Source organism: Acipenser ruthenus, chromosome 23, assembly GCF_902713425.1.
Source record: "Acipenser ruthenus chromosome 23, fAciRut3.2 maternal haplotype, whole genome shotgun sequence".
Lineage (NCBI taxonomy): Eukaryota > Metazoa > Chordata > Actinopteri > Acipenseriformes > Acipenseridae > Acipenser > Acipenser ruthenus.
In genome coordinates, this window is record NC_081211.1 from 2,677,949 (window position 1) to 2,695,593 (window position 17,645).

The window sequence follows — 17,645 nt, forward strand, 5'->3', positions numbered from 1 at the left end:
GCTCAGTAAACACACAGTTCACCTGGGAGATTGTCCCTGCCTGTCGTTAATCTCGTGTTATAAATTTAAGCGCCACCTGTTGACCAGAAAAGAGAATGACAAGCGACCCAGCCAGTAGCTGTGCTGTATGTATTAACCCATTAAGTGTCATTGTCCTAATTTGAGGACAGGCTACTGGTAACCAACGTAATAAGGAAATCATTTGCTGGAAAGAATACTGTTTCATGAATATAGCATACTCTATGCAAGGGAGTTTTTAGTAAGGAGTGCAACCTTAAGGTGCATTCGTATTTTGGAACCCAATGGTAAAATAGTGAAATATGGATAATAATAATAATAATAATAATAATAATAATAATAATAATAATAATAATAATAATAATAATAATAATAATAAAGTAAAACCAACATGGCAGGTAAAACCAAATTAAATCTGTTTTCTTTGTTACAGTATGACAGGGGTGAACAATTCCAGTCCGTTAGATTTGGGAAGCACATCTGGTCTTTTTCACCTTCTTAATTACTTAATGAACAAATGTAACCTTTTCCCTGTGTTAATCGCTACATTATTTAAAGACGCTTATACAGTCTGGAGGATTACGGACGGAGCTCTGAGATTTGTGGACCCAATTGGAGCTAAGGAAGATTACAAATAAACATTTTGCTAGTTTGAATCTTCTCATTAAGTGACTATGGCATCACCTCTGACAGGTAGATCAATTCATTAATTGCATGAGTCAATACAAACTGTCGATTGGTTGACAACCGCGAGCGTTAGTCTATAAAAATAGTCCTTACTAGTCCATTCTACTTCACAAGCCACACATACTGCTGTGAATTCCATTGATTACATTGTACATATCCTGTCACCCCCTGCTTACTGTTACTTATTCACAGATACACAGTTAACTCAGTGGTGGCCCATCACTCACATCACATCACACAGATACAAACCCAAAGACATTTAACATGTGGAGACATGCCTTGGCGACCTGTTGCCATGGTAGCATTAGAGTCCAATGCAGACTAACTACACAAGTACTGCTTCTATTAGGGTTTGTTGCTGTCATGATGCAGCTGGAATGCTGTAAAAATCAAGTGCAAGCTACACAAATATATAAATAAATGATAACATAAACTACAGTGGACCTAATAGATAAATATTGCTGTACAAAACCTAAACTGAACTAAACGTTACATAGGCTATATAACACAGAATTGATAGCAAAGAGGTGAGAGTTTAGGCTGCTGGTAAAAAAAAAAAAAAAAAACTACAAAAATACATGCATACAAATTTTTGCCAGCATTGTATGCAAATGTAATCGGAGGGCTTTACTACAGCATACTCTTCATGTGGAAACATTATATTGCCCATTCCAGTTTAAGACTCCAACCATGTCCTTTAAGTGATTATAACTAGCAAAATAATTTCACAGTCTGTGCCTGTAGCGCAATTCAATTCCACTCACTATTTTAAATGCTTTTCAACATTATACACGAGTCATTTTCTCTATATTTAAAATATAATTGTATGTATCCCAGTGGTATATTCACTCGGTGGGGGTCCTGGGTCAGGATGTCATGGGAAAGTTTGGGGGACCCCTAATATACCAGGGGGGCTCCTGTATGCTTTGGGGGACCCTTAGCCCCCAAGCTTCCTGTATTAACATATCCAAGCCAGCAGGCAAAGTGGGGAGCAATAACTACAGATATAGAAATCGCTTGGAGATTGAGCTTTCCTTTAGCATCACCAGCGCTGCCGCAGGCTGGGCTAGTTCAGCCATTAACTTTGTGGAAGATTGAATATTAACTTGTGTGGTGGTAAATGACCCCACACCTAGGCCACAAGGAAACAATCCAAACAAAGCATTTCTATGCCAGTCAGTTGATAGGAAGCTGTGATAAGATGGTTTATAACTGGTAGCAGGGGAGGGGGGAGGGTTTAGTCTGTTCAGAAAGCCGGTGGACTAAGAAGACTAGTGTCTGAATTCTGACCATTTTTCAAACATGGGATGCACAACGAGCTTTGACGTGAAGTCGCAGGACCCTCCGACAGACCCTGCAGGTAGGAGCGTTTCTTCATCTTAAAATGGATTTGAGGGATATTACCTTCAATACTACACCCACTGAATACACTGCGGGCAAAGGATGCTGCGCACAAACCAGTGAATCTGTCAGCAGTGCACACATTGAAGAAGCTAGAAATATATATATTTTAAAGGATGTAAAGAAGTTATTACTGGTCTTAATAAAAATTAAACCACACAATTTCACCTGTCACCTTTCCCTTGAATTAATAGGGTATGTATAAATATTACAGTATAAGCAGAAACTAAATTTGGGTAGAGTTGTAATAATAATAATAATAATAATAATAATATATTGTAAATTATTATTTATTATATAATATGTCTCCGTTAAATGCTTTGATTTTATAACTATGCTCCAGTATGTGTGTATATATGAATAGCCTTTCTATGTCTATCATTGTATATCTCTCTTTTGATCTCTCTAGTTTGTTTTACATTCATTGTTAAAGACATGGATGCAAACAGTAATAGTGAGGTGTGGATTCAAATACTGTAATAGGGAGGTACCGCTATATTAAGAAATACATTAATCGTAATTATAATATGAACTCAAGTTACAAGCGTCTATTTTTTGGGGAGGTAGTAAATTAATTGAGACTGAAGAATCGTCTGTGGAAACCTTGTTTTAAAAAGTGACCACATTAAATAATATTTAACTTTTAAAAATGTTGTGCAATACTTGTGCACATTCTTTGCTTTCAATAACATTACTATCATTCAGAGCCCACCGTACAGATACAGGAAAAGAAAACCTATACAGGACTGGTACCGGTATTCAGTAAAAAAAAATATGCAGACACAAGAGTCAACACTATTACCATTTGCAGTCTTTCAAATAATTAACCCATTTATAAAGCTATGCCTGTAACAGATGCATGGGAATATTGATGGTAGCAGTTTATCACATAGAATCTGATTATTTTCCCTTGTTTTTGTAAGATGACATTTCCGATAACATAAAAGGAGGCTTGGTGGTCCAGTGGTTGTAGAACAGGTCTTGTTACCAGGAGGTTCCAGGTTCAATCCCAGCTCAGCCACTGACTCACTGTGTGTGACCCTGAGCAAGACACTTAAGCTATTTGTGCTCTGTCCTTCGGATGAGACATAAAACCAAAGGTCCTATTGTGGTGTCTGCAGCAGCAGTTGTTGATGCATAGTTCACCCCCTAGTCTCTGTAAGTCGCTTTGGATAAAAGCATCTGCTAAAGGTCTAGGTAATAATAACAAGCATGCCACGTGTACAGCATATGCATAGACTGGGTTGCAAGTGACATTTCAAGAATAAAAGCTCATCTGAACCCGGTGGATGTATAGGCTAGCTGACTAATGGAGCAACTGTAATTCACAAGCAGGAATGAATTGACTAGAATGATTAATAGACGTGTTTGTTCTTTTATTTGCAGCTTCTGCTGATGAGGGGCAGGAGCAAACCGTTGTGGACGGTAGGACTGCTTAATAAAAATGATGCATGCCTTTTATTCCACGGTCCAAGTGAATGTGCAGTCTGTTTGCGAAAGGCCCCAGTCAGGGGGTGTTCTGGTTGCAGAGCTGCGAGAAAATGCTAGCATGAAGCTTTATCGCCAGGGTTCCCCACCTCTCCCAAAACAAATGACGAAAACCACAACCTAACATACATTACTGCACTGTTTATTAGATTTGTTCTGTCCGAATTGGAAATTGCCTATGAATTTTTGCTTGAAGAAGCCATTCAGCAGTCTCATGTCTATTTAAATTATGTTAACAGAAAAAAACCTCACAGTATACCCATAGAGATGTTTTCAATAGATACAAAAAATATATATGAAGTCTTATCCAAATTATATGCGCAAAGCATAATGGCAGGAGTGTCATTGTTAACCCTTTAGCTCCCAGATTACTGTCCTTGGGGAGGCTAGATTGGTCACGTACAAAAAACAGAATGGTCATGTTTTACAGCCCAACATAGATCATTTTCTAAAACAAAACAAAAAAAGAGCAGTCTGATGAAAAACTCAAATCCAGTAGCAGACGCTGGACGCAGAGGGACTGCAAGGTCTGCACAGCCAGGGCAGAAATACAGCCTAATCCTTTTATAGCTGGCAGCAAACCCAGATGAAATCACATTGCTTCACAAACCAGTTTTCTGAAGTACCCATTTATCCTTATTACAGGCAATCACTGTGACACACAGAACACGTTGAGATCGCAATATTGTACAGTCCTGTTGCAATGACCTTTTCAGTGTCAGACTGTACTGAGAGTGCATGGGTTTGATTTAATATTAGAGCCCTGTACTACTTATCCCTGGCAATTATTTAGAGAAAGGCCAGGTGGCACTCATATGCCAACTGGAGGTTTGACCTTGCATTGGGAAATTATTGCCTTGGCTTTACAGTGCATTACCACAACAGGTTTGAAAACGATTCACTTTAATTTAAAAGGGCAGTATTACATACAATTCTTAATAATGAAAGTCTTGCGGTTCTATAAAGCCTGCTAACAATACAGACCACACATTTGGGCTTGCATGCTTGTCCACACATAATGTAACCTCCTCTATAAAAAGCTATTGTATCACTGAAACGGTTTCTGTAATCAAAACAAAACAAAAACGTAATCAAATGAACCTTTAGTTACATGCAGAGTGCTTTTCCGTACACAATGGTGCTTATTGATCTGGGATTATGATATACACAGTATGGTGTTTAAACAATTTCTGATCTCTTTATCTCTGAAACAGCTGAAGCCAATCAGAAAAATTATTTCAAAATATTTAGATTTACGAGGAAGAAGAAACATGTATTCAAATTCAATGAAAAAACTCATTGAGCGATAATCAAATTTAAGTGGGAGAAACGTTTTTTGTGCGGATGTATTTCCTCTGCCATGTACAACCTTTAAATAATTTTAACAGTTTAAAAAAGATCACAAACCTGCTCAGAATTAACAGCAGCACCCTTCTGCCATTCACCGTTTCTCATCTATATGAATGAACTACACTCACAGGACAATTGTCTTTTGTCTTTGCACTTACTTAAATATTGGGCTCCGACAGTTTAAAAATGCATTGTTATTTTATCACCTTTTGTATATGCTTTTTATTGTAGATTTGGAACATGTTGAGGACACTAAATCAAACAAACCACAACCTGACTTGCAAGCAGAGAACATAGAGAATGCAGCAGGTAAGAGACATTAGCTTTATTTGATATGCTCCATTTCAATGGATTGTAATTTAAATGTACTAGTTTACCCAGATAAAACAAAAATTAAGATGCAGCATGGTCGAGCAAGCTCAAGAGAATAAAAGCAGTTGACATAAGCATGCATTACAGCATTCTGACTTGCTGGGCTTTGCCACTCAGCCATGACGGAACCTTGGAGCTGTCTTAAAAATGTGATTGACATCTCTCAGCCAGCGCTTTGGGGAGGAGGAGGTAAACCGAAAGCATGGCACTGTAAAGAGAGGCAGGTTAGAATGTATCTGGCTTGAATACTCTTGCTGGCTGCTACTGATTGAAGGCTGATGGAGGGATTAGCCTCCTTAGTCCGATGTCCTCTTGTTTTGTGATGGCGATGGTTGCAAGGATTTTTTTGTCAATCATAATATAATGATGAACAGCTATGGCCAAAAGTTTTGCATCACCTAGAATTTTAGCAATGAGACAGAATTAAAAAAATTAAAAAATAAATACACGAAAATAATTTAGATCTTTTATTTAACATCATGTAATCAAAAATATTACAAAATGCTATCATAAAAGTCTCCCGGAAGCCATGACACTACAAAGTGGTATGTAATTCAATATGTTAACACTGTATATGCCTGAAGATGTTTTTGTTCAATTTTTTTTTTTTTTTAGAAACAAAGGAAGAGTAGCAGAATAAGAATGTAAAGATGACTTCAGTTTATGTGCAAGATGCAACTGGATACCTCTGCTGTGCCTGCTTTTAAACCTATTGTGATTGATAGGCTGTTTCCATCCCATCATACAGAACTCAAAGATGATTCCCAGAGTACTTCCTGAACAAATGGACTGCAAAGCTCCCTTGGGAATAAAGCGTTAATAAAATATGAAATGCAAACATAGCAGAATAACTGTTATAAAATGTCTATTTATATTTAATGTACCCTTTGAAATACAAGAACACATTAAATCAAAATAGAAAATATATTTAAAATATGCTGTTAACCTGCAAAACCGACAAAATCCAAACAAAACAATAAAAATACTTATTTTTTTTTCCTTTCTGAGAATAATTAAAGAGCTATGGGTTTGAAATATCAGAATGTATTCTTCATGTTAAGAATCAATTCATACATTTTTTGTACAGCATGTTTATGTTATCACAGCCTGGTGATTTTTTAAAACTTAAAAATAAATGAAAAGCACCAGTGTGACCTCAAACAGGCTCGCCACATACATTCTCTCCAAGTACAGCTGGTACACCAGAGTGTAACCATTAACCTGTCCCCCCTGCAACACTGCCTCATGTGGATAAGTAAGACAACAGTAAGAAATACCACATAGAACCATTGTGGTATTTGTAGGTACAGTGTTACACAGCGTTGTCAAAAACATCAGTATTAAGTTGAGCTAACCCTTGCAGCTTTTACAGCTTATTCATGCCTGGGCATGTACAGTAAACAAGATGACTGGGTCCTACCATGGTGACAATGTCCACATCTATCCTTAGAATGGTCTCAGACTGGCTTGCCGCCTTTGAACTGCCTAACTGCAATTCGACCAAAGCATGATATGGGAGGAACAACTCCAGCGAAGCAAAGTAAACACACAACCGCGGATTAAAAGAACGAAACAGAAAGTCAACTCGGATAAAGATAAAAGAATCAGATAACAAAATGCTAATTTTATTTGCCTGCTTCCATATTTATTTAAAAAAAAAAGTTAAAAATGCACATTTGCACAAAAAACAACGATAAAACATGAGAGATTGTTCAGACAAAACACACAGACGAGTTTCGATAAGGCAGTTAGCAGTTCATTTGTCATTCATTACAGTAGTGAACAGTAGCACAAAAATCAGATCCTAAAGTGTTAGCTGCATGGCAGACTTTTGCTTGCAGCCATATAATAAATACTATATATTCACAGTCCATATTGAGATACATGGCCACCCTTACTTTAGATTTGTTTGGTCACAGATCTAACCTGTCTTGTTTTTTTATTTATGCAGATCTATTGCTGTATTCCCTTCCATTGCACTCAGCCACATACTGTACAATTGACAGTATGGAGACAACCACGCAAACTTATTTTAATGGAAGTGGAAGAAAGGTTAATGAGGAATTTGCGCTCTATACATGTGTATTTAAATCTCAGCATAATAGCAAGTGCTGGCACACACATTAAAGCAGTTTGTATCACATTCCTTTATATACAGAAACCAGCAATAAATAACTTTTCATTTGAGTGGTAATAGAAACTGCTTATTGCAGCAGAAGTCTGCAATTATTCCAGCACACAAAGTAATCATTTAAAAAACTACATTCCAACCACAATAACAGTGCTATCACTTTGATTTCGTTTCAGATCATTGGTAGAATGGTTAACGTGAACACCAAAGACAATGAACGAAATGTGAAACAGTTAACATTATTTGAATCAATGGAGCTTAGTTACCTGTCAATTGCTATACTGACTGGAAAATGTCATGGCTGCTTCACAGTACAATAATGGAAATATGCTTCTAACACTGTTCTAAATGTACACACTTATTAAAATGGGTATTAAGTCCAATGCATTATAATTAATACCTCAGCTGACGATCATTATTGTGCCACAGGTGCAGATTTTTCTAGTTCTGACTGAATTTGAATGGATAATAATTACAGATTCAGTGTCTGCGGTTGGTTTGCCCAGACTATCGGGTTTCTGTGATCTCAATTCCTCATCAACAACTGTCGGATATATTTACTCTAAAAGGAGACAGTGTTTGGAAGACAAATACAGCTTTTTTCTTTTTATTGCCCAGCAGGAGTAACAATGACGTATGTAGACAAACATAACAGGTAATGCTTTCCAAAGTGTTGTTAATAAATAAACCAGTGAACTGAACTCCAGCCAAAGTATCCACACATAATACTGAAATCAAACTACTGTGATGTTCAGCCCGGATTTGTACCAAAGGAAGACAGACTCAAAGCTTTAGCCAAGGAAAGCAAAAGGTCCGATCAATAAAACTCCTGGTACAAAATTACATTTCCAATAAGGCTCTATAACAAGGTTAAATAAGAGTAAATATTTAAACATTTTGTGCTGGCTTAAAAGAACTATCGATTTGAAGGCATTTTAAAATAAGTAGCATACACATTAATACCCTGCCCACAATGCTAGGGTTTTCCAGTACACCAGGCAGTAGAATAGATTGAATTTGTAATTTAATAGAATGAAAATATTAACGCAGGAGAACGCACCCCACCTCACCTGACACCTTGTTTTATAAGGTGCATTCCATCAACAGGAAAGCAGAAGATAGTATGATAACAACACCTTAAATAAATTACCTCGAGTACATTTAAACATTTTAAATAAAATTACTTTAAAACATATAATTCCCTTGCATTTACAGTCGAATGCCTTCTCAAACCGCATTTCAGACCAAGATCCTTTGCCTTCAGGCCCTAACCCCAAATGTTCTCCATCACGGTTAAGATCTCCAGATGCAGTATAGTAGTGAGGCTCACTATACAAAATACTGAACGAAACTTCCTGTTGTTTCTTTTTGAAGCAGGGCGGAGGTATTTCTGCTTTTCACACGTGGGCTGTAGCAATGAGTAGAAGGCATTTTCCTTGTACTCTAAACTTCATTTAGTTGCAGTCAGTAACTTGACAATTAAAACTGGCAAGTACTATCAACACCATCGGGGGTATGAATACATCAGGGACTATCGAGGTGAGCCAAGGATGAAAAATCTTGCAGTAGTATGAGCACAGTAACACAGCTACAGGCAAATGGTTGGCCAACAACTGCAGTTGACAAACTAAATTATTTCGGTAAGGCAAGTTGTCCTGGTCTGCTTTTAAAAAGGTATTTCAGTCTTTAGTACATCAAAGCTTAAATGTACAAATAAATAATTTAAACAACAACGTCATTCAAATAAAACCATTCGGTAATAGAACACGCTTCCTTCGGATCTCTAGTCCTTTTTAAGATCGGATGCCCAGTAAGGCATTGTAGATGCAGCTTTGGAGTTGTGTTGCTCCTGTACTATAGCCAGCGTGGCAGGAGTATAATTCTCTGGCGTGGAATCGCTGCTCACCAGTGCCCCATAAGAAAAAGACCCATTGTAATCCGGCTGAATCATCCTCCCTTTGTCATGCATGTTTGGAAGAGCTACAAAAACAAACCAGAACTGAATTAATGGTTTGCAGTAAAAAGCACTTTCCAATAATTGGGTTAGTACATTTCCCAACCAGGCAACAATATTTACAGGGATAGGACAAATAAAGAAGAAGAATTGGAAACACCGGCCACAACACTCTCAATAGGGTGTAGGGGAGGACAAGCGTCCAATTGTTCTGACGGGATATGGAACCGTTCTGTAAAGATTACCGCCTCCAGTTCCTTCAGGGAAGATGGTGTGGAAGCACACAGCACAGTGAAATGGCCCATGGAGTCATTACATCACATCCGTAGTTTGTTTAGCGCTGGATACGGAAGAACTTGTCAGCTTGGGGGCCTATCTATCGGTTCTGCTATTTGAATATCAAATGAAGCAGTCCTCTGAGGGACAGACCATTTACATAAATGTTTCTGCCCATCACAGTTGTCAGGTGTTTCAAATTGAATAAACCCCGCAGTCAGAAAGATGCATTTACATCACACCACAATAGTCAGTAGGCTGTTTCAATTTATAGGACTCCAAAACCAGATCCAGAAAGGTATGGAGGGGATATAAGTTCTGTTCCAGTCTGGCTCGAGAGGTGTGATATTCAAGAATATATCCTAAATTCAATTGAAACAACCTTCAATCAACCGCCCTGTACCAACCCATTTCAATGAGAACAGCCAATTATTGTTAAGTGTATACAAAGTTACTTATTTCTACCAGGGAGAACAGGATTCAGAAATACAGTGTTACCCAAACTACGGTAGTTCCAGTAATCAACAGGCATACCTGACAGAGATTGTGGCAGTCTCTGGGGGAAAAAATAAGTGATTTATCAACATTAAAATCACATGCAGAACTACAGTTTGCATATATTCAGGTAAAACATGCATGCTGTTATAACTGATTTGCTATGGGTGCAATGCACCTTTAAAAAAAAACAAAAAAAAAACAATGTTGAATAAATTCATACCTTGACCAGCTTTGTTTAAAAGACTTACCATCAAGGCAATATCTTGTCAATCCATTTCAATTAGAAAGATCATCCTCTAATTGGATCACACTCTGTATTAGGACTTGTATTACTATTATCAGTTCATGCAATCTACATTGAAATCATTCATAATGCTTTTGCAGCCCTTGGTCTGACTTTTGGTATTACAAACGTGTTTAATATTAGGGAATATAGAGTTCATGACAAAACAGTGTCTCCATAAAACTCCCACTATTCAGTGCCAGGTCTTTCCTGAACTGTGCAAAGTTTCACTGTGGTTTTTAAACAAGACCACCACTCATTCGAACCCAAGCGTCTGCAGGAGAAAGGCTAGTGCATTAACCTTTTACCAACTCATTGATTTTTAGGAGATTTCATTTGTCATTTTCAATGTGCAATAAGTACGTACACCCTAAATCACACATCTTTTCTGCATTTACCTGCCACAGCATCCATCGTTACATACGGTTCAAAAGCTTTCGATTTTTTACGATTTCTGGTAATCAAGAAGACTCCTAAAAAGGCAATCAAGCATCTGAAAAATAAATACAAATAACTCACTGAAAATCAGGAATAATACTCATTTGTTATTTTTATTTTCAATCAATAATTTGACTAGGCTTTCCAAGACTTTTTACATTTGGAACACTTATCTCTAAAATCACAACTTATAAAAAACAGTAGCTTTCTAATTTATCATCACTTTAGGAGATATATATATATATATATATATATATATATATATATATATATATATATATATATATATACATACACACACACACACAGATATGTAGATATAATATTATGCAATCAAAAGGATATCACAGATGAGACATAAAATCGAAGTCCAGTTGTGATGCATAGTTCACCCCCTAGTCTCTAAGTTGCTTTGGACAAAAGCGTCTGCTAAATGCCTAATTAATAATAATAATAATAATAATAATAATAATAATAATAATGAACAATTTAACTCACCCCAAAAAAAACATGCATAGGTGTAGAACATCAGCATGGTTAAATTCCAAATAAAATACTGCTCCTAAAATGGACACAAATAAATAAATACATATTTTAAGTAAATTGTTTCCCCCATTACCAAAGAGAGAAAGTATTAACAGAACAAAGTATAACTTCTATACAGTATCCATCTTGCATAATTCACTGTCTATTTTTAGAACGAGTTGCTGAGAAAAAAAATGGGCCACGTAGTTATTCAAAACACACCCAAGACAAAAATGATGCTTGCCCTTTTCTTTACAGTGAGACGTACGGTAACCAACGTATTGAAACAGCATATATATACCCGGTCAAAGATATAAATAACTGCACACTATAGACTTAGGTTATCATGAAAATTATTTTACAGTACTGAAGACATTTATTTGACAAGCCCCTGGGACACTATCACCCTTCCTTAAATGCGCTTTATTTGGTCTTATCTGCCCCCTATTTTACTGCATTTAATCCTGTACTTCAGAGTACTGTAATCTGCCAGGTGTTTAATCTGTAGTATTTTGTATTTAATCATATCCTGATGTAACTATCACTGTTACTGTTATCTGCTGTATTATTGAATTGTATTTTGTCACACTTGTACTTGCTTGAACCAGAATCATTGTATTTATCTTGCTCTTATTGTATTACTTGTACTGTAACACTTGAAATGTATTTGCTTACGATTGTAAGTCGCCCTGGATAAGGGCGTCTGCTAAGAAATAAATAATAATAATAATAATAACAATAACAACAACAAGCCAATCATTTTCCAAAGCTTACACATCTCAAACTCTCAAGATATAGCTAAAACATATGTGTGACAAAAGTATTCTTGCTGTCAGGGATATAAGGATACAGTCCAATAATCTTTATTACTATTTAAATTATGGTTATAAATATCATATAAAATACTGTAACAAACTTTTTTTTTTGGTGACTCAATGGGGAAAAATTGCCAATACATCCTAATCAAAAAGCGGTGCCATATTTTATTGAATTAATAAATAGAATAGATTTGAATAGCACCTACCTGCTGTGATAGCAAACAACGTAGAAATAATATAATTAATGCTGGCAATCTGGGAAGAATCATAGAGTTGCGAGGCATCAGTCAACAATCTGAAAGAGACGGTTCAGATGCAAAAGGGGAAGGTGTGTGTGTATATACTGTACCCTGAATAAGTGGTTCCCAAATCCAACCCTCAAGACCATTCCAGGCCAGATCTTTATTCCAACCAGGTACTTAATTAGTTAACTGAACTGACTGAGGGTTCCGGACTGGAAAGGTCTTTAGAAACCACTGCCATGAACCAACCCACCTGTCATAATTTTACTTTTTGATATTTACTTAAACATCTTAAATGAACTGGACACTCCCAGATGCCAATGTGAGCTGACAAACCTAAATATTATTTTGAGAAATTGTTCCTTTTTGTATTGCAGATTTGTTTATTGTGCAACAGCTACAGAACTAACCATAAACAGCATAACAAGAAAAAAAAAGATGTACAAATAAAGAGGAGATATTAAAAGCCACTTTGCAAACAACTGCACTGCTCTGTGCTATAGAATTCAACTTTCGCTTAAAAAGAAACATGAAACGCTAAATCTGCAGGGGATGAGTCCCTTTTAATTTTGCGCAGGGCTTGCCTCTCTCCTAGGCATGCATGCGACACACCGACAATGTCTGTACATCAACTTACGATGCCTGGAAGACAGCAGTTGCTACCATGCACACAAACATGATGTAGAAGATGGGGTAGTTAAGCTGCAGGCTTCCTGTTATGGAGAGGACCAGCATACCAGATACAGCTTTGACTGTAATAACAGTCATAGAACCTGGAGGACACATGGCAAGGACGCATTACCAAAAGGATAGTAATTACAAAACCTCATGACATTTTATTTTATGTACAGTAGTAATGTTAATACACTAGCTGGATTTATAAAGAGTTAAAATACAGAATATTTTGATCATAAAAACAGCCACATCCGCCAAAAACAAAAGACTGTGCCAATTTTCTGAACGACACGATGGGCTTGTGATGTTGGTTAGCTACCGGTTCATAGGACTGCTATAAAAGAAGATCCTTTTAATGTTTTTAATTTTTTTTGTTTGATCATCATAGACAAAACACAGCAGTAGTAATAAACAAAAATGCATACAGTAAATATATACAGTACTTTTATAAAAACTTACCCAACAGTGCTACCAAAATGAGGATAACTACAAGGTACTTTGCATTCTTTCTCTTGTAAAAATACAGCAGCAAACAGAAAGCAATGATCTCCAGGAGCTAAAATCGTAAAATAAAGACATAAATAAAACAAAAAATGGTAGTCTTTAGTTATGCATAATTCGCTTTACAACGTAACAATTCTTGTAGTTAGTAGTTAATATTTGTTGGTTATGGCAGTTATGAATGACTTCCATAACAAAAGGTATTCAAGTTTAATTAGATAATACAACTATCATCAACATCCCACAATGGTTATAATTATATACATAGTATTTTAAATGCTATTATGAATATTTTTACAGTGATTTTCAAGCTTCTTACCAAATACAAGAGGAAAGGCCAACCTATGAGATGTTTAACTATATTGTCTGCAGTCAGTCGTTCGTGAGTATTGGGCCCAAACGTGACAAACATGTAGGTACCGACAACGGTCAAGGCACAGCCTATAAAGGATAAAACATATCGCCCTGTGGTACAGCACAGGAAAACAGAGACACACAGGATAAAAAAAAGTGTGGTCAGTGGGTTAGTCATAAATCAGATGAATACTATATTAATGGGTAATGATTTAATATGAGCAGGTAGGGGTTCATTAAAGCATGCTAACCTGATGACTTAAAAAGCAGAACAACTGAAAACTCTCTATTGTTTAAGACACACATGTTCTGCTAAAGCTACAGCCTATCACAGCCAAGTAAAAACGTGTGTATGACAGCATTGTCTCACACAGATTGTGTGCCTGGGGGTGTGTTTATTGTGTGTGTATGGATGCAAAAGTGGCAAAGGCAACCATAACCCTCTGTCACCTCATCTCAGGGGACATTACAATATGAGGCAGAAATGCATTCGACACACCATCATTCTCAATATGCTATGTAACAGATGGGGGACGTGAATCCATGCACTGGTATTTCAAATTCGTTGCAAAACACTTACTTAAAAAATCTTTTGGTTTCCATTTATCCCTTAGAAAGATGAATCCTAATATTGAACTTGCTGGGAAGGGAAAAAAAAAAGTACATCTTAGCATACATGTGTTGAATGCAAGAAGCACAGGGGAAAAATGGTAACACATGCAGATTTAGAAAGAGAAAGACCTTGAACACACAATACCTATCACAGAGACTGCACTCAGGGGTGTTACCAGTGACAGGGGAGCAAAGGCGTACGAGGTGAAGACTCCCAGCTCCCCCACTATCGTCAGCAGCAGCCCGAACCACCAGGTTTTTGTCCAGTAATAGGTCCGTGTGTCCTTCAAGCCAGCCAGACGCACGTGGCTGTATTTCTGGGGAGCGAAGAAACACATTGCAAGTGTCGGGTGTGCGGCATGTAGGAAGGGGCACTTTTCAAGTAAACGTCATATGCATGGGTATGGATATGCAGGCGTTCTCTTACCTGCACACTGAGTGAAATGCTGATGAAAAGATTCCCAAATATAGCCAGCAACGTCCCAATAAGGTTTTCCTGAAATGCATACAAAATTAAATACGCTGTTAATTGTTTTACACAAAACACCACAAGCTGACTTCCAACCCAAACAGTACAGGGAAGAAAAAAAAAAAAAATTGTCAGAAGAAAAACGTGTACAGAATGTCAGCACAGTTAAAATGTTGACTACAGCATGATCTGAATGCTGCGGTATTCAGATCTAAAAATGCAACAGAACGAATGAAAGGCAATCAGGTTTTAAACATTTTTTATGTTATCTGAGTGCTTTGCAATTGTTATATTGTGGTCTCTCTGTATGAACTGTAATTACATGAACATTTCTTAAAAACAGGATGTTTCCTTTCTCACTTAGACTTTTTCCGGTACATCTTGTTATAGAGTGGCCCACACTACTTTAGCAATCTTATAAAAATACAGTAGTATTAAATACTCCTATCTTGCAGAGTCATATTCAGAATAGGAACCCCCTCAATCAATTCTGATCTTGTTATTCCTGCTTCTTGTAAAATCATCCTTAGCAATGACTTTCACACTGTTGTGTCTCTACTATACAACTCTCCCCACAAGCAAATCAGAATGAAGAAAATGCAAATTCTTTCTGCTCCAAGGAGATAAAAACATGCACCCCAGGCGCCAAACAACACAGCTAGTTTGAAAATTACTTAAATGAATGAATAAATAAATAAATAAATAAATAAATAAAAAGTCCAATGCAAATCAAAAAGGCAGAAAAATGTTACTGTGCAAATTTATCTGTCTGCATTAGTTTTGAGATGACATTAAATTTCACAGTACAGTAGCTAGTCTAAACAAGTAATTTACTTGAATATACCACTATATATATATATATATATATATATATATATATATATATATATATATATATAATTAAAAGCAATCACTGTATTACAGTTATTCGGTTTTGAGAATGGAAAACACACCAGTTATACTCTAAGTAAAACTGATGTTACACACAGCAGTAGTCTATAACATCAGTTTTACGTTCCGACTGTGTTGCAGTTGCAGTTGCAGTTGCAGTGTAGGGGTGTGTATTGGTGTCCTCATAGTTGTTTACATAAAAACACAATCAATGTATGTTTGCATTACACCACCGTATTTACTTTTGGGAAACCTGTACAGCGGTTTATTTGTGATATATTGCCTACTGTAAACGACCACAGTAGGACTACAGATATGACATGTAAATTAAATCGTGCTGTATGGACTTGTCTTAAAACTGTACTGTACCTTTAAATTGCTTTACACTGACAAATGGGATGGTTAAGCAGAACGCTGACTTTAAAACACACGTCAGTCACATACCGGTATTTGTGTCTCATTGTGTATGACGGTGAATGCGTTTGGCTGTACAGTCAGCAAAGTTTATACACAACAAACACATACATTAAACAGAACTTTACACTATTGTCGGTTTCAAAATGACACTGACAGCAACCCACATACTAACCTTTTTTGTTCCCAACATGACGTCTAAATTTAATTTATACCACCAGTCCCTTAAAAAAATGGTCTTGGTAGTGTAAGTTAAAAACTCATTTTCGTGAAATAATGCTGTGGTATACCTTTGTTTATTTGTTTTAAACAGACGTCACTCACCTTGTAAGAATCTGACTTGTCGTCCAGCGCAGCGACTGTTGTTGCGAATTGTGTTTCCATTTTTAACTAAAAATGCTTGTTAGACAAACCAGTGCGTCAAGGTAAACAGTGCTCTGGTCCCTTCGGACCAGGAAATGGTTCAAAGAAGATGTCCTATGGTATCGCAATACTGTGCCGCAATACCCACATCATCTTTGATTGTTTTTTTAAATGTATTTATCACAGGTAAACAAAGAATGAGCCGAAAGAAACTATAATAAGCAAAACCTGACTGTCGTTGAGGTCAAGAAAAGTAGGCGTGCTTGCAGCAGTTAGGAAAAATAGTCAACCAAACGCACTGAAAAAAAACCCATAATACTGACATCAACCAGGAAGGAAGGCAGCGATTCTTCCCAGAAACCAATCAGAAGCGAGCAATACTCAACCAACGGCAGAAGAAACGCAGCAGCGGCGTATGTGGCTGGAGAAGATGGCTGTATATTCAAATTTAGTTATATGTTATGTTTATTAATATGGCCGTGCTGCAAAACTTTCAATTATACAAATGTACCAATTATATATATTTGTCTTGATAGGACATATATTTGGAAGCTTGTTCAAACGCAAATATGAATTAGCAAGAAACGACTTAGTAGAGATGAGGCTCTGTTCAATTATTGTTGTAAAATGTTGGAAGTAAAATATATTCTTTTTTCCTCTCTGAAAATTGATGTCCTTGAGTATTAAAATGAAAAGTCGCAATTAAAAGAAAGCCCCTTTTTAACCCTCCAGGTTTAATAGATCAACCTATAACCTGCTTTGATGGATTGTTTTAGAGCATTTTATTGTACCAGAGCATCATTAGATTGCATCAAGCATTTACTGTAGTCTAGACTCTTAGCCTGTCTAACCCTGGGTAGGTGGCTTATGAATCCCAGGGTGACC

At 36.7% G+C, this 17,645-nt stretch overlaps 1 protein-coding gene and 1 long non-coding RNA gene across 3 annotated transcripts; one reads left to right on the forward strand and one right to left on the reverse strand.

The window, feature by feature from the left end:
• Nucleotides 1-1,853: 1,853 nt before the first annotated feature.
• On the forward strand, nt 1,854-6,315 carry LOC117413184 (uncharacterized). The gene is made up of 4 exons (XR_004546022.3): nt 1,854-2,065; nt 3,493-3,531; nt 5,176-5,253; nt 5,932-6,315. It is a non-coding gene; the product is annotated as an uncharacterized LOC117413184 (long non-coding RNA).
• A 111-nt stretch (nt 6,316-6,426) lies between these two features.
• Nucleotides 6,427-17,163, reverse strand: LOC117413182 (NIPA-like protein 3). 2 transcript variants are annotated; one of them, XM_034021982.3, is made up of 12 exons: nt 16,722-17,163; nt 15,051-15,119; nt 14,769-14,940; nt 14,592-14,651; nt 13,977-14,122; nt 13,616-13,712; nt 13,119-13,254; nt 12,446-12,534; nt 11,395-11,458; nt 10,857-10,951; nt 10,212-10,233; nt 9,274-9,427 (listed from the first exon to the last, which is right to left on the reverse strand). In XM_034021982.3, exons 1-12 carry the CDS (start codon nt 16,779-16,781, stop codon nt 9,409-9,411), a joined length of 1,029 nt encoding a protein of 342 aa, XP_033877873.2. In that variant the 5' UTR covers nt 16,782-17,163; the 3' UTR covers nt 9,274-9,408. The 2 variants fall into 2 exon arrangements, with proteins under 2 accessions (XP_033877872.2, XP_033877873.2); XM_034021981.3 differs by lacking the exon at nt 10,212-10,233 and having other exon boundaries at nt 6,427-9,427; nt 16,722-17,161.
• Between the last annotated feature and the right edge of the window lie 482 nt (nt 17,164-17,645).

What these genes read in the sequence shown, in the direction of transcription:
- LOC117413182 (XM_034021981.3), bottom strand. Translation starts at nt 16,781, where the DNA reads ATGGAAACACAATTCGCAACAACAGTCGCTGCGCTGGACGACAAGTCA. An exon ending in ACAAGTCAGATTCTTACAAG is followed by an intron (nt 15,120 to 16,721) that starts GTGAGTGACGTC and finishes TATGCATTTCAG; the next exon opens with GAAAACCTTATTGGGACGTT. An exon ending in AACGATGGATGCTGTGGCAG is followed by an intron (nt 9,428 to 10,856) that starts GTAAATGCAGAA and finishes TTGTTTTTGTAG; the next exon opens with CTCTTCCAAACATGCATGAC.